Genomic DNA, 17,047 nt, shown 5'->3' on the forward strand with positions numbered 1-17,047 from the left:
CCTGCTCCGGGACCACAGTTCTTCTGGGGCGATGCCACAGTGGGGAAGGGGCCTAGACGCACCGTCTGGGAGTGAGAGCCGAGTAGAGACAGAGGGCTGTAAGTTAGATGTGGTTAAGGCTAGGAAGTACCCTAAGGGCAGCGAAGGGCGGGGCGGGAGGGTGCGGCAAGGAGGGAGGGGCACCAAGAGGTCGGGGTGCACTGGGAGAAAGAAGGTCCGCTAGCTAGGGACCCAGCATCCGCAGGCGCGGCGCTTGCGCTGTGCCACGAGACAGCAGATGGTGCTGTGGGGTTGGGGCAAAGGACAGGCTCTCCCGTCCGGCGCATCTCTTACCCTTCTCTCCCAGTGGGCCCTGAAGACCCTTAGCTCCTGTGTGCCCCCGCGCACTCATCCCTGATGTTAGCTTCTCCTCCCTGGGAGGATTTGCGCACAGAGGTGAGCAAGGATATTTATGTAAATTCAGGTATTTCTTTTCTCGTTTCTGTGATCTCTGAACAAAGCGTCCAGAGCGCCCCCAGGAGAATGCATTTGGTAGGCGCAAGGCCTAGTTGCAGGAGTGGTCGTGCCCTGGGCTCTTAGGGTGTGAAGGGAAAGAGCTGACCCTTCTGATGGGAGGGAGACCCAGCTTCCTCGTGCTGCTCCTAGAGACTTAGCAACCTATTTGGGTCACCAGAGAGCCTGAGAGGGACAGGGAGACCGGAGGGAGGTAGACTTGGGGAGTGAGGACAGAAATCTTTAGGGGAGCTCCTGCTAGGTGTGGGAGTGATCTCCGAATGGAGGGCACAGAAATTCTTTGAGGGGCAGAAATCCAGCCCCTCCGTCACCACACCCAGAGCTGGTGAGGGAGGTAGGTGGGGTAGAGTGAGCAACTCAGATCAACCACCTCTGACCCCGCCCCGCCCTGCCCCGCCCCAAGTCCGCCCCCTTATTTTCAGAGTCCGCGGAGGAAGCCTTTTAAAATGGATTTCCAACCCCACCCTCGGAGATTCTGATTCAGTTGGCTGGGGTGGGGCCTGGGAATCCGTATTTGAAAGACTACTCAGGTGATTCTGGTGCTCAAGCTCAGCCAGGCTTAAGAACCTGCGGGCTAGTCCAGCCGCCCAGCACGGCCGCTACCCGTCCGATGGGACAAGCCGAGCTTAGCGCCCCGCCCGGCGGCTGCCTCTGAACAGTTCTAATGATTAGAGAGCACTTCCTGGAACTTCCTATTTCTGTCCCCTACAGTCATCCAAAACAGGTCTAAACCTTCTCTCAGCGCTGAAGAGATTTGAAGGCAGCTGCCCGGCTGCCTGTCCGCTCCTCCCCAGCACAAACATGGCCTGGCCTTTCCTTTCTGTGCTTCCTGATAGGGGCATCCGGGCGATCAGTAGTTCATTAGCTGAGAAGGAAAAACACAACCAAGGGGTGCAGACTGTCCAGGGGTGGGAGAAACAGACTGGGGACTTAAAATGGGTCAATGTGGTAAGATAGAAGCAGCTCCCTCTGAGAAAGACCCTTACCTTGCCTGGGGCCCAGCTCTCTCCACACTAGCCTCCTTTTGGACATTTTGGAAACACCATTCATCCATCGGTGCATTTACTCTGTGCCATAGACTGTTGGAAAACCCTAAATGTATTAACTTATTTAATACTCACAAAAACCCACATATCCATTTACAAATGATCAAATTGAAGCCAAGAACCAAAGACTAATCTGGGCAATTGGCTCAAGGTCTGTCCCGTCCTGCGGGACAGGGGATGGGCGGCCATCTGGCGTCATTTGGCTCCCGACAAAGGTCAAATGGCAGGCAGCTGGGTCCAGGTCCCATCCCTGCACTCTCATCTTAAGAAGAAACTGGTACATACTGGGGGTATGAGGAGTGACGCTAGAACAGTGAGTTAGGACCATAGCAATAGCTAACATTTACTGAGCACATGCTATATGCTTGACACCAGTATAGATGCTGTTCTATGTGATTATCACATAAGCACTAGGGGGTGGTTATATTATCTGTTTGTCATAGAAGAGGAATCAGATTCAGTGAAATTTTTCTTTTTTTTGAGACAGCCTCAAGCTGTAGCCCTGGGTAGAGTGCTGTAGCATTACAGCTCACAGCAACCTCCAACTCCTGGGCTCAAGCGAGTCTCTTGCCTCCGCCTCCCAAGTAGCTGGGACCACAGGTGCCCGCCTGGCTATTTTTTGCAGCCATCATTGTTGTTTGGCGGGCCGGGCTGGATTTGAACTGGCCACTTTAGGCATATGTGGCTGGCGCCTTAGCCGCTTGAGCCACAGGCAGGAAGCCAATTCAGTGAATTTTTAATGACTTACTCAAAGTCCCTGGCACATTGTGGAGCCAGGATTGGAACCAGCTGTGTGACTTTGAGCCATTCTCCTCCCCTCTGGGTGTTAGCTCCTCAAGTGTGAAATGAAGATGTTGGCCTAAATTAGATCTAGTGAAGTACTTCTCAAGGTTTAATGTGCATATGAATCTCCTGGGGATCTTGTTAAAATGCAAATCCTAGTTCAGTAACTTTGGGTGGGGCCTGAGATTAGGCATCTCTCACAAGCTCCCTGGGGAAGGTGGTGCTGCTGCTCCTCCTGGGACCACACTTGTGCAGCCAGGCTCCAGGGGACTCACCCCACTCTGCTGTTCTGCATTTATGGGCCTAGGAAGACTCACCCCCAAAGGCCATGGAAATTGAGGAAGCAGATTATCATGAATAAAGCCCTTAGTGGACATTTTTCATGCCTGGACAAATCCTCGGTGCCTTTTCTGAAGCACATGCCCCTGAACCTTCTCCATTTCTACTGTGTTGACCTCAGCCTGACTCTTTCACAGAGTATAAGGGCTTGGTCCTGGGCCAAGGGGCATTGTTGCTCCCTATTGGAGTGAAGAGGAGTCTGTAGTCCTGCCTCCTGGGGGCCCCCACCATTCCCATGGCAACCACACTGTCTGGTCCTTTAGGGATGTTCACAGATATTCCTCATCTTCTGAGCACATGGTAAGGTTACATTTCTCCTCCTTCCTTGAATTTAGATATGGCCTCTAATTGAGACCAGAAGTGACTCATTTCTTTTTCCAGTTGCAGAGAGGGTGGCAGTGATGTGAAGACAGCATCTCCATTAACCTGGATCTGTGTGTACAACAATGAACAGTTCTGCCCGAATAGAATACACATAGGATATGAGTGGGTCAATCTTTGTGGTGTTAAGCTTTGCAGGGAGTTTGTGCATAATAACCTAGGCCCATTCCAACTAGAATGCATACTAATACCAGCAGTGATGTGACCTTAAATAGGACACACCTAGTACTGGGAGACTATGTTACTGCAAAGTCAGGATATCTCTGGGACCTTCTTCAGGAGGAGGGAGCATCTCCTTGCCAAAGATAGGAAGGGATTCCCTGAGGATGTGAACTCTACCTCCCCTGTTGTGCCAGTCCCCATTAAGAAGAGAGCTCTGATTCTTCAATTCGCCATTGGATCCCAGACCCTAGCCTGAGGCCTGGATCACAGAATATTTAATTCACACACAGTAGGAATTACTCTAAAGTTCTTTTCTATGAATTTCCCCATCATCACATCTAAGAACAGGCTGTGATTTTCCCTCTCCTCCCTCGGCCCCTCCACATGTCTCTCTGCCTTGAGCTACCTGTTAACTCTCTTTGGCCCCAGTCCCAGGTTGGACAGCTAACAGCCTTCTACTCTGCCTGATTTCAACAATGACACTGCATGGGAACTTCCCTATCAAAGTAATACTCATGAATAATAACATTCATAAACTCTCACTATGAAGCATTTGAAAATCAGAGGCAAGCAGGAAAAAAATCATCCATAATCTCACCTACATGAGAAAGAACTATTACTGACACTTTTATCTTTTCTTGCAATCTTTTTTCTCTTTGTATTCTCCTTCTTCCTGTAATTTTAGGGAGATCCTACTAATGTCTGCTCTTTGGGAGAAGAGGGAAAAACCATCCACAAACACAGAAAATGTCAGAGCTCGAAGGGGACTTAGGAATCCTCCAACCACCGCCCTGCCATTACCAATGAGAATCCTGCTTTATACTATTCTGGGTGCAAATGTGTGAAAAGTGAAGACAAATGTCTGGCAAGACCCACACCAACCCAAGTTATTGTTGTTCCTGTGCTAGGAGGGACCAGAAGAGTGGTAAAAAGATGTTATTATGTTTTGAATATTTTGTAATAGAAATTCATTCAAGTACTATTTGCATTTAAAGCACATTATTATTAAAAAGAAAAGAGAAGCTATGGAACAGAAAACAATTGCTATGTCAAGGGTTGCACAGCTATTAATATTACTGGCAAGTTGGTTAAGGCCACTAGTTCCTTGGGCATTAGCCAGTCACCTGGCATCCTTGCCTCTCCACCCCAGTGTCCCCAAGGACGAGGGTCATTCCAGGGCAGCCCCTTTGCTCCTACAATGTGGGCACCCAGATGCCAAGATGGCATGGGAAAAGGGAAAATTCTGCAGGCCCCAACCTGACCTCCCAGCCCACAAGTCCAATCACTGTCAAACCCAAGCTGGGATCAAATGCCTTCAAGTTCAGACTCAGCTCCATCAGAGAGGGGCAGTGGGCGCTCTCAAGACGAAAGGGATCCCTGGTGAATCAGGAAAAGTTATTGGGCTGGAAAATGATTAAAGGGCTGAGCGTGGGAGGGGATTTCCACCAAGATAGCCAGGCCCAGGAACAAGCCTGGGCTGGTTGGCTGCAGGGTTGCTGCTCACTTGAGGTCTGTTGCAATGGTGCCCATAAAACCTAAGTCATTAGAGACTTAAAACCATGGTTGTTTTTTTTTTTTTTTTTTAATGTTTCCCTTTAAAAAAACAGATCCGAGGAAACCCCAAAGCCCTAGAACAAAGGGCTGTACATCAAAGGGGTTCCAGCAGGTCAGGAGAAGTCTCAGGGAGAGGTCAGCAGAAGGGTGGTTCTCCCTACCCCCAGGCTTCTAGGGAGAAAAGAGCAGAGAGGGACCTACGGATTGGAAGGTAAATGCGAAGCCCAGAAGTAGGGGTGTGGGGTAGGGAGTAGGACTGTGGACAAACCCCTTTTCCTGCCCCATCTAGGTGAGGAGAAGATACCTGGCCTGACAAATCCAGGAATGCAAATCCAATAGCTGTGTCCTTCTTTACTTGCCTACGTAGGGAGTTCTCTAACCCCCATAAACTAGTCATGCTTTCTTGCAAATCTGTACTAAATTTGCAAGACAAAGGTAGACAGCCTCCTTTTTACAGATAAGGAAACTTAGGTCAGATGGAGGAATTGATTGTCCAAGGTAACTAACACCAACTGTTACAGCTGGGGCGGGAGTGACCTGTCTCCTAGCTAAGTGCTTCTTCCCCGACACCAGTGGTTCTCATACATGTGCATCAGGATCACCAGAGAGAGGGCTTGTTAAGCATAGATCGCTGGGCTCCAAACCCAGAGTCTCTGACTCAGTAGGTCTGGAGTGGAGCCTAGAATTTGCATTTCTTCTTCTTCTTTCTTCTTTCTCCTTTTTTTTTTCTTTTCTCCTTTCTTCTTCTGTTTTTTTTTTTTGAGACAGAGTCTCACTTTGTTGCCTTTGATAGAGTGCTTTGACGTCAGAGCTCACAGCAACCTCAAATGCTTGGGCTGAAGCAATCGTCTTGCCTCAGCCTTCCAAGTAGCTGGGACTACAGGCATTACTTTTTTTTAGAGATGAGGTCTTACTCTTGCTCAGGCTACCCTCAAACTCCTGAGCTCAGGCAATTCTCCCCACCCCACTTCCCAGAGTGCTAGGATTACAGGCTTGAGCCACCACTCCGTGCCCTAGAATTTGAATTTCTAACAAACTCCTCCAGCGATACTGATGCTGCTGGTGTGGGACCACACTTTGAAGACCACTCACTGCTCTAGACCCTTGCTATGTAAAGTACAGTTTTGTAAACTAGTAGCCTGTAATCCGTGGTGTTACATGGAAACTTCTAGAACTGCAGAATCTCAGATCCTATCCCAGACTTACTGAATTAGAATACACATTTATAAGATCCCCAGGTGATCTGTTTGCACATCATCGCCAGGGGATAATGGGATACGTGCCAGTGAGGTACCCAGCTTTTTTTCTATGTTTCCTAGAAGGGTGGTAAGGATTGTGGCTGGGTCCAGGGGAAGGACGGGAGAGTTCAGGAGGTGAGGTCAGAAAGTAAAGGGCTGATCCTGGAGGCCCTTGCAGGTGGCGTCACTGTCGTTGGCTTTACTCAGAATAAGATGAGAAGGCTCTGGTGGATTTTGAGCAAAGGGGTGACATTGTGTATAGTTTTAAAATTTTTATAGTGTTAGGTTTGGTGCCCGTAGCACAGTACTTATGCTGCTGGTCACATACACCAAAGTTGGCAGGTTGGAACCCGGCCCGGGCCAGCTAACCAACAGTGACAACAACTGCAACAAAAAATAGCTGGGTGTTGTGGCCGGCGCCTGTAGTCCCAGCTGCTTGGGAGGCTGAGGTAGGAGAATCACTTGAGCCCAAGAGTTTGAGGTTGCTGTGAGCTGTGATGCTATAGCACTCTACTGAAGGCAACATGGTAAGACTCTGTCTCAAAAAGAAAAAAAAAATTTTACAATGTTAGTATATGTTCTATTTTGTTAATAAAATTGTCATCAATTCTTTTTCTTTAGATTGAATCTAACAATTTATGACCACTAACAGAATTTCTAGTAAGAAAATGTACTGTAGAAAAATTAAGCTGTGTTACTTTTTGCATCTCTCTGAGTCCCAGTCTTGCCTCTATCCCACTTTATTCCCATTTTTCTTTCTACCTTGTCCTAGGTAGCCACCCAGAATGGTTCCTCCTCCTCACATGGCTCCCTCCTCCCAATACAATGTGGAGTGGCTCAGACCTAGCTAGAAACTTTTCCAGCATGCTGTTTCCTAGGGCTGTTTTGTAATCTAGCTGGTTCTAGTTGGACTCAGATTGACTGACAGTGCAGATCAGCCTTCCCTTTGGGGTGGGCAGAGGAGGAGCCAGCTCTGGGCTGCTACCAGGGTACATTCTGTCCATCAATGCAGTCAACAAGTCAATAGGGATTAAGAAAGTAGCGCTGGGGCCCAATACTGCCTCAGCTGAGTGTCCCAAAAGGCTGAGTTAGAGCTTCTGTTCCTAGAGGAGGTATAGATATTTTACCAGAAAGGGAGTGCCAGCATTAGCCCCCTCCCTATTTACCCTGCTCCCCTGGTGCTGGAATGTTTCTTTATTCTTCTTATGGCCCAAATAATCCAACTTGGCCCTGAGCCTCTCCCAGATGGGGCTACCAAGCAAGATGCCAATTCTGGGGAAAGATTCTCAATGAGTCATCTCCTCTACTCCTAGGAGGTCATGAGACTTGGGAGCAGGACTCCAGGTTTCCAGGACCTATCCCGGCCACTAGAAAAAAAGTGGCAGTGTTGAGAACTGGATATTTAATTGGTGAAGACCCTTGTAGCAGTGGAGTAAGCCCCTGCTGAATTCCCTCCTATGGCCCTTTCTTTGTCTACTCACTGTTGCTATTCAATATTTGTTCTTTTTTTGCCTCTGTCCTCTGACCAAAAGCCTGGCATGGCTCCACTCAGTAAGCTGAAAAGAAAAGTGTGGGTGGCAGGTCATTTGTAAAGGGAACTATGTGTACTCAGATGCTTATGTAGAGGAAGTGTTGGTATTATCAAAAGATCCTAGGCCCTATTAGCCACCATACATTCTCATCCTGGCTTTGCCATTTACGAAGATGTATGACTTCATTTAGTTTACTTGACCTCTCTGAGTTTCACTTTTTTTCTTTTTTTGAAACAGTGTCTCACTTTGGTCACCCTTGGTAGAGTGCTGTGGCTCACAGCAACCTCAAACTCTTGGGCTCAAACAATCTTCTTGTCTCAGCCTCCCGAGTAGCTGGAACTATAGGCACCCACCACAACATCCAGCTATTGTATATTTTAGAGATGGGGTCTCAATCTTCCTCAGGCTGGTCTTGAACTCATGAGTTCAAGCAATCCACCTGCATCCACCTTCCAGAGTGCTAGGATTATAGGCGTGAACCACCTCACCGGCCTAGTTTTCTTTTTCTTTTTTTTGAGACAGAGCCTCAAGCTATCCCCCTGGGCAGAGCGCTGTGGCATCACAGCTCACAGCAACCTCCAACTCCTGGGCTCAAGCAAGTCTCCTGCCTCTGCCTCCCAAGTAGCTGGGACCACAGGCGCCTGCCGCAGCGCCCGGCTATTTTTTGGTTGCAGCCGTCATTGTTGTTTTGGCCAGCTGGGCTGGATTCAAACCTGCCACCTTAGGTGTATGTGGTTGGCGCCTTAACTGCTTGAGCCACAAGCGCCGAGCCAGTTTCATTTTTCTTAATAACACCTATCTGACTTAAGAATGTAAAACATGTGAGAGGGCTTTGTAAACTTTAAAAGTCTACAATTGAGAACTAGCCTGGAACTAGAGAGGACATAAGTGAGGTCCAAGCACAGTAGGGGGTAGGGAGAACTGATAGAGATAAAACAGTGAGGGGCACAGCCTGGTCTAGAGCCCTGTTTACTCAGGGAAAGAACTTTCAATCATGGCAGGACTGTGCCAGCTTGGTGCACTCCTATGGAGGGTGGGGAAGAGGAGCCATGGGAAGGCATGACTGTCAGACAGGCTGAGACCATGGGGGAGCCTCACTCAGGGAGGACTGTGGCCACCTTTAGCTCCCTCCACTGCTGGCCTCTAGTCCTCAGGAGACACCTCGCTTTTTTACCTCTCTTCTCTTAAGGCATTGTCTACTCCCTCTCCTGCAGGGGCATTCTGGGAGTTAAGAGCTTCAGGTGAGCATGTGCCTACGAAGGGCTATGTCCCCCGCCCCCTTCCCCCACAACTGGGCCCTCCCTGTGCCCGTTAGGTTCTGCTTATTGGCCAGGAAGATGGAGACACAAGGTGTCCGTACAGAAAGGTCTTATTCTTGTGATTATTACGTATTATTAGTCCCATAATAATCTATTATTAACACGTGGGTGAATAGGCCCTTAAACAGTGGGCTTGGAGGAGCTGACCAAAGTGGGGCAGAATAAGGACCTAGGAGAGCCATCTTCCAGTGTCTGGCCTAATGTCACGGTCCCCATCCTTCTCTAAGGAAAATAAAACTGGGGAAAGGGAAAGAAGAAAGCTCACGGCCCTCCCAAGCAGCGCCTTCTCCAATCTAGGAGTTGCGCCCTCCCCTATCCTCCCCCCCACTACCACCCCCTTCGTCCAAGGCCTGGGGGAGCTGTGTTCCGAGAAGCGGCAGACCGCAGGCCAGAAGGCTTGGGCTTGTTGGGTAAGCGGCCCCCTCTCGGCTGCAGCGGTCCCGCCTAGCGCCCTGCGCTTCCAGTGAGGGCCGGAGCCCCCACCGCGGCCCCGCCCACAGGGGCCCTACCCGAGCCGGTGCGCGGCGCGGAGGGGAGGGCTCGCCGGGGCAGGAATGCGCGGCGGGCGGGCGGCGCAGGAGGCGAGCGGCGGAACATGTAAGGGCACATCCCGCGAGCTGCCGCCCAGCGCACACACAGAGCCCAGGAGAGCGAGCGGGCGGGCGGCGAGGCTCACGGGCCGGGGAGGCGCAGAGGCATCGGGCAGAGGCGGGGCGGGGCATCTCGGCTGAAGCGGGGCGGCTGGCGCCGAGCGGGCAGAGGCATCAATACGCAGCGCTCGGGCAGCGGTGTCCTGAGGGCCGCGGCGCGGGCGCACGGTGCAGTCAGGGCGCCAGTGAGTAGGGGGCACAGCCAGCTAGCCCAGGGCCCCAGAACCCGGCTCTGCCGAGCGGGGAGGGGCGTCACACCCGCCGCAGCCTACAGCTGTCTCGGAACCGTGGGGTGCCCATGACGGCCGCGGCGACCGTGCTCAAGGAGGGCGTGCTGGAGAAGCGCAGCAGTGGGCTGCTGCAGCTGTGGAAGCGGAAGCGCTGCGTGCTCACCGAGCGCGGGCTGCAGCTCTTCGAGGCCAAGGGCACCGGCGGCCGGCCCAAGGAGCTCAGCTTCGACCGTATCAAGGCTGTGGAGTGTGTGGAAAGCACTGGGCGCCACATCTACTTCACGTTGGTGACCGAGGGCGGCGGCGAGATCGACTTTCGCTGCCCCCTCGAAGACCCTGGCTGGAACGCCCAGATCACCCTAGGCTTGGTCAAGTTCAAGAACCAGCAGGCCATCCAGACAGTGCGTGCCCGGCAGAGCCTTGGGGCCGGGACCCTCGTGTCCTAAACCACCAGGCGTACCATCTTAACCTTCATGCTCCCTACAACTGCTGGTGCTTGGAGGTCATGTCAGGTAAGTCCCTAGAGGACTGAGCCCTCTGTTTCTCCTTCCTTCCCTTCTCTTCTTTCCCTACCGAGTCAGGGACCAGCATTCCACTTAAAAGCCCGACAATCCTAGGGAAGGTTCCTGTGGCTAAAAGAGATTAAGGACCCAGGAATCTGAACATGGGAGGCCTGGGCCAGTGGCCAACTGAGTGGAGCTGGATCTTCCCTGAGGCACCAGGCAGGAGGGTCTTGAATGTGACCCAGGTGTCTGAGAGGAAGATGGAAGCCCTGGGAGGAGACTCCAGGGTGGGGGAATGGGCCTTCCCACAGGTTGATTCAGCCCTGACTCCGGTGGAGGGCGGCTGGCCTGCACAGTCCCCCAGGTTGTAGGCCTCTACCCCAACCCAGGGAAACTTCTGAACTGGTTTTCTGGCTGCTGGGTAGAACTAAGGGTGGAGACCAAAGGTGGGGATGAGTTGGGGAGAACTACCCTCCTTTCTAGGATGAACGCCTGTCTTAGACTTTGAACGTGGAATTGATGCAGAAAGACCATATCCCTGTTAGAAAGGAGTCATCAAGGGTTGGGAACCCAGCCAAGGACTCCCAGCACTCGGTGGAGCCTCAATGGTAGGGCTTGGCTAAACTGGGTCTGAAGGCTCTAACTACCCATTCTTTTTCTTTTCCTCTTTAAATTATTATTTAATTTATTTCCATATAGCCTAGGTGTGCAATATAGCCACCCATTCTTTACAGTGGGCTTGGGGGTCCTAGGGCTGAGCTATTGAGAGAACAGAGAAGTTGGCAGATGGGCAAGCCAGGCCAGAGGCCAGACCACAAATGCCAAAGAGGGTAGCCTGGCTGTCTACCTGCCCATGAATGTTGATCTAGGTCTGGCTGGGCCAGAGGAGGAGAAGCTGGAGGAGGGAATGGGGCACTGAGGCAGGGGGGTGGTTGGGTGCAGGATGGGGTTGTGAGTTGTTATTTGTGATGTCCTAATCCTCCATGAGCAGTAGGCAAGGGTGGGGGTGGATTTGTGGTCAGGAAGGCTCAGGGGAGGGACCAGGAATAGAACTTAGAAGCCCTGGCTCTCAGCCTTGTCCCCTCTTCCCCAGATGCCACTCCTCCCCATGGGAACTAGGAGCAGAGCTGAGAAGGGATTTATACCACTCTAGTCTTTTTTTTTTTTTTTTTTTTTTTTTTGAGACAGAGCCTCAAGCTGTCCCCCTGGGTAGAGTGCCGTGGCATTACAGCTCACAGCAACCTCCAACTCCTGGGCTCAAGCGAGTCTCTTGCCTCAGCCTCCCAAGTAGCTGGGACCACAGGCGCCCGCCACAACGCCTAGCTATTTTTTGGTTGCAGCTGTCATTGTTGTTTGGTGGGCCCGGGCTGGGGATTCGAACCTGCCACCTTAGGTGTACGTGGCTGGCGCCTTAGCCGGTTGAGCTATAGGCGCCGAGCCACCACTCTAGTCTTAATTTCTCTAGTGGGAACCTATATTCCCCTCACCCCCACTACCACCTCACATACTATCTCACCCACCTGCAGGCCTTGTCACTTCAATACGTAGAGAGTCCAGTGAACCTGGGGGCCCCATTTAGTGCCCCCTTTGATCCTGGGGTCAGCTCCCTCCCACGTTGTAGTCAGGGTTAGCTAAGAGGCTAGAGGTCAGGCACACTCCTGTGCTGAGTATCGATCCACATTGATCACATAGCCTTAGGGAGGCCTAGGAGGAAGCAACTTCCACTGACTACAGTGTGTACAAATACTGTTTTCTGTGTTCATGCTGATATGAAAAAGGCTGGGTAGGTCTGGTGTAAAACACCCAGCTCAGTAGGTACTCTTTGCCCCAGTGTTGTCCTTCTGTAACTGGTGTTCTTTCATGCCAGCTTCCCTGCCCCCTTTGGCTGGAGGAGGCATGACTGTGCTTCATGTGGCGAGGCAGAAGCCATGGACATGTGGAGGAGGCACTGGAGCTGAGGGAATGGACGGAGCCCAGACAAGAGGGCAGAAGGCCTTGAAGGGCTGAGGATGAAGATTCAGCCCTTCCATACTCTCAGACTCTCAGGACATGCCCAGCTCAGGGTCGTCTGGCCACAGGCTGGCCTCATATAGCACAATGGAGAGCTGGTATCAAAGCCCCCTCTCTGCTGTAGTCCTGCCATCTGTCTTGCAGACTGCTGTTACCCCCCTGGCTTTGTGCCATGCCTGGAGGAGGGCATTCCCAAGGAGAATGGCAGCAAGCCAACGCCTCAGAACTCAGAAGGCCAGCCTGGTACCCAGAGGAGGAACTATGCTGGGACAGTCTCTGGACTCACCTTAAGAAGGGGGGAGCTGCTGGGCCTGAGGCCCACACCTGGGGGTCTCCTGCTGCTTAGGTCCTTTCGGGACCCCCACCCATCCAGGCCCTTTCTTTGCACACTTCTTCCCCCACTCTACCCTTTTTCCCTCCACTGTGGTGTTAGGCCTGGAAGTGGTGGGGGTGGGAGTGGGTTTGGCCATTACCATTTCATGCCTATCCCAGAATGAAGATGCCCTACAAGGGCATCTGTTGAGTAAAATTCTTTACACACAAAGATCCATGGCTTGGAGCATCTCTCTCTCCACCCCCACTTTCCCAATCCACAGCCCATTCTGAAATCTCTAGCCTGGGTAGGTAGAGACATTGCAATCCCAGGCTTGCCAGTCCTAGGAAGGAGGGGACGTTAGACCTGGACTGAGGCATGTCACACTGGCCAGCTCTGTCCCCATAGATTCCTCTTCTACAAAAGGTCACCCTGCCCCTGCCACTGTGGGAGGATGTTCAGTTTTCTGGGCAGAGCTTGTCTCCCTGTCCTTTATACACTCAGGCTTTATACATTTATACAGTAAGGTTTTTTTTACTGGACAGTTTAAAAGGAATAATTTCAACACGGGAAACTGAGGTATAGAGAAATGACTGCTCTGATGTACACAGGAAGTACTGATGAGGTAAACCCTGAGACTTTTCCGCATTGTGTTCAGTAGTTCACTCTGCCTTCCTTTGCTCCATTAGTTAAAACATGTCAGACTTTCCCTGTTTCAAAGCAGTGGCCTACTTCACAGTCTCTTAGCAAGGAGGCTGAGCAGCCCCCTTCAGCAATTTAAAATCTCTTTAATAACCTCTTTGTGCTTCCAACATGTTTTGTTTCCCTTCAGATTTTTCTTGCCTTCCAATCAAAACTCCTCTTTCCTATGTCTCAGTCTCTCAGAGTCCAAAGGAACATCTTGCTCATCTGATATGTGAACTACATCTCCCAATTGATTAAGAATTGATAAATTACAAAGGAATTTTTACAAATAACTCATTTATTATCATATTAGGTTATATAGCTGTTCATGGATACTTCAGGATAGTATAATCCTACCATGGCAAATAAGCATCTTGCATGTCAATGCTGATCGGTGGTAAGAAAGATCTGGGCTAACTCAGAATGCTGTGATCAATTGGTGATGTCTGCCATGGGCTTTGGGAAAAAGGTGGGGAGAATGGCAGCACTTCTATGGGAGGTGGAGTGGGTAGTGGTGGAGCGAGGGTGTTTGCCTCCCCTCTCTTGATTTAGGCTATGTTAATGGGAAAGGGTTAGCATCTCCATCCTTCTATAAAATAGCAGCCTATAAAATAGAATCTTTACTCTTTCAATCCAACCAAAGGATCACCAATAATGGGGATTACAGACATAAGGAAAAGAGATATCCAGGCCCTCAGAAATGGAGTGTTTGTGAGCAGGGGGCATTGGGAGACAGGGCACATTTATTCCATAAACTAGATGCCTCTATGAGCTGGGTGCTGTGCTTGGGCCTGGGGATGCAGAGAAGAAAGACACGATCCAATCTCTGCCCCAAGAAACCCAGATCCTTCTGGGGAGATCAGTCAATGCCAACTGGTGCCAAGAGAGCTGGCCATCAGGAGCCAGGGGAGCACTGGACAATACTTCCTCTGTCTAGCACTAGGGAGCTTCTTGGAGCTTGGCTGCAAAGGGCTGAGGGGGGCACAGCCAGCATGAGATAGGGGTAGGGGACAGGTGGAGGGGATAGCAGGCTCTAGTTTCTGGCACTCCCTGCTTTTTTGGAACACCCAGTCATGTCAGTTCCAAGTATGCTTTGGTTTTTACCCAAACCCAGATTTGGTTTCTCCTCTTCTTTGGAAAGTCCCAGCCTCTCTGAAGAGCATGCTGCTCTTAGACCTACAGCACACACCCTAGAAGCTAGTAGACTCTCATAAGTATAGGTGGTGCTTGTTGCAATGGACGTTATTTACTATCATTTGTAAAAACCCATTAGCTGTCTGAGGATTCCAAGAACTCTCCCAGCACAGAGGTCTGGGGTTCAAGGGTTGTTTTTTGAAGATATTATACATAAACTCTTTGGGGAGTTCTTGCCATATCTGATGGGGCAGAGGGGACCCGCTTCCTGAGTTCATGGATGTCCTCACTGCTCTGAATTTCTAAGAAAGAGCATAGGCCTTCACCCTAGGAAGGCTTGGCTGGACCACAGGGCAGGGTCAAGGCTTCTTTGGGGGTGTAAATAGGCCATAACAGTGCCAGCAGACATGCATGAGATGGAAAAACTTTGCTCAGTAGGTCTGAGGATGCTGTGAGGCCAGGGAGGAGCTGTTGCCACCAACTCTCCCCTTGCTCCAGCAGCCCTGGCCTCACCCCAGCCCGATACATGAGTCATCCATGGGAAAATGAGACAGAGCAAGTCTCAGCTGAGCAACTGGGAGCCTGATGAGGTGGGGTGGGGAGGCCGAGGGGAGAAGGGATGGGCTTGTTCTGGTCAGGGTGAGCTGGGGTTGGGAGCTGAGGCTTTGGCAAGAGTGAGCCTGTTGCAAGGGTGAGAGTGCAGACTAGGGGGAGAGCCAGAATGAGAGTTTGAAAGCTAGAATTGTAGCAAGAAGGCATGAGGGCACATCTACAGAACATTATGCTGTGTAATCTTGAAGTCTGTTGGGGCCGTGTAGGCACTGTGGGCAGCTGTTTCACCAGGGCCAGGACTGGAGGACCCTGGCCAGACTGTGCCTGGCTGTGTGCCAAGCTGCCATGCAGCTGCAGAGATTGGCACCCTTCAATCTCCTGCCCCCCCAGTCTGGCACCGTAGTCTGCTGAAGTGTTCCATCCAGAATGCAACTCATTCTTTTGCTAAAATTGCTAGTAGTTTCACCATTGCAAGGGGAAGAGGCCAAGCTCCTTGAAAGTGCCTGCCCCTGGCTGGGCGCCTATAGCTCAACCGGCTAAGGCGCCAGCCACATACACCTAAGATGGCAGGTTTGAATCCAGCCCAGCCCACCAAAACAACAATGATGGCTGCAACCAAAAAATAGCCGGGTGTTGTGGCGGGCGCCTGTGGTCCCAGCTACTTGGGAGGCGGAGGCAGGAGACTCACTTGAGCCCAGGAGTTGGAGGTTGCTGTGAGCTGTAATGCCAGGGCACTCTACCCAGGGGGACAGCTTGAGGCTCTGTCTCAAAAAAAAAAAAAAAAAAAAAAAAAGAAAGTGCCTGCTCCCCACAATCAGGGCTCTCTCTCTCTCTTTAGTGGCTGAGACTCTACATATTCCATATCTTGGACCCTGGCATTCAAACTAGCTCCATTCCAGGACCAGCGAAGGCTACTTCACACTGCCAGACCTAGGTACCCCTATTTTTCCTTCACATTTCTGTATAGCTGGCTTAGCTGTCTCTTTCATGTCACCACCTCTGAGAAGCCTCTCCTGGCTGCCTTGCCTAGAGGGCAGGCTGAGTAACTGCTCTCCCTCCGTGTGCTGCCATACCTTCTCCATTAGTCACACTGTGTTGCAATTGCTGGCTTATGTGTCTGCCTGTCCAACTAGACTGGTCAGTTCTTGGACTTTATATTCCTGGTACCTCAGAGTATCTGGCACATAGTAAATTCTTAGTAATTTACTAATAATGGCAAAGGGTATATAGTGTTTACTGGGTGCTGGGCATTGATCTAAGAACCATAAAATTGTTTAATCATGTAATGGCCCAACAACCTTTTGAGTTAGGTGCCATTATTATGACTCCTGTGTTTTATATGAAGAGAATAAGGCCCAGAGAGGTTAAGTGACTTGTTTGGCTTTTTGGGGTAACACAGCAACTAATAAGTAGAGTCAATCTGATCACTGTGGGACTCTAACCCAATACGAATTAGATTAATTCTTTTTGCACCAGTGAATAAGTGAGTGAATGAATCCACTATTTTGCTGGGAGAAAGGAGCTCAAAGGCAAGACAATCAGTGAGGATTAAGCACTAAGGAGTGGGGACCATGAGAGGACAGAGAAGGGATGGGTTTGTGGGCTGTGGATGATGGTGGCTTTGTGGAGAAAGTGATTGGAACCAGACCCTTAAACAAGAGGGACCCAGGAAAGTGTCCCTTGGTCTGGGAGGATCTGTGCAGAAATAGCTGGGAAGAACAGAGGGACTCCAGGTTGGGAAGGAGCAATGAGAACTCTGGGAGAATGAGTAATGTTCCAGGCTCAGAAATTTGTTGCTGCTTTGGTCTGAGACGCTCTTTTTTCTTAGGACCTGAGTGCAGGGTCACCCCAGGCTGCACAGATGAGGGCTAAAGGATTGGCCGCCATGGCCCTGTGTAGCTGTAGTCCTGGTCCCAGGGGCCTAGAGGGAGCACTCACGTGCTGGCAACCATCCTAGTTGGCCTGCGATTCTCCAGTTTCAGCGCAGAGAGCTCCATATCCTGAGACTCCCATCCACCCTGGGCAAGCGGAGATAGCTGGCCCATGCTACCTCCTCCCTTGGTGATAGGAAGCCTTGCATCTCCTGGCCTCTTGATCTCACCAG

The 17,047-nt window shown here is 50.9% G+C and overlaps 1 protein-coding gene across 1 annotated transcript; it reads left to right on the forward strand.

Moving 5' to 3' along the window:
• The first annotated feature begins 9,340 nt into the window (after positions 1-9,340).
• PHLDA3 (pleckstrin homology like domain family A member 3) lies at positions 9,341-12,775 on the forward strand. Its single transcript, XM_003792281.3, has 2 exons — positions 9,341-10,259; positions 12,118-12,775. The coding sequence occupies exon 1, from the start codon at positions 9,816-9,818 to the stop codon at positions 10,191-10,193; it is 378 nt and encodes a 125-aa protein (XP_003792329.1). The 5' UTR covers positions 9,341-9,815; the 3' UTR covers positions 10,194-10,259; positions 12,118-12,775.
• Positions 12,776-17,047: the final 4,272 nt, after the last annotated feature.

This window comes from Otolemur garnettii, unplaced genomic scaffold (assembly GCF_000181295.1).
Source record: "Otolemur garnettii isolate 467f Iridium unplaced genomic scaffold, OtoGar3 scaffold00055, whole genome shotgun sequence".
NCBI lineage: Eukaryota > Metazoa > Chordata > Mammalia > Primates > Galagidae > Otolemur > Otolemur garnettii.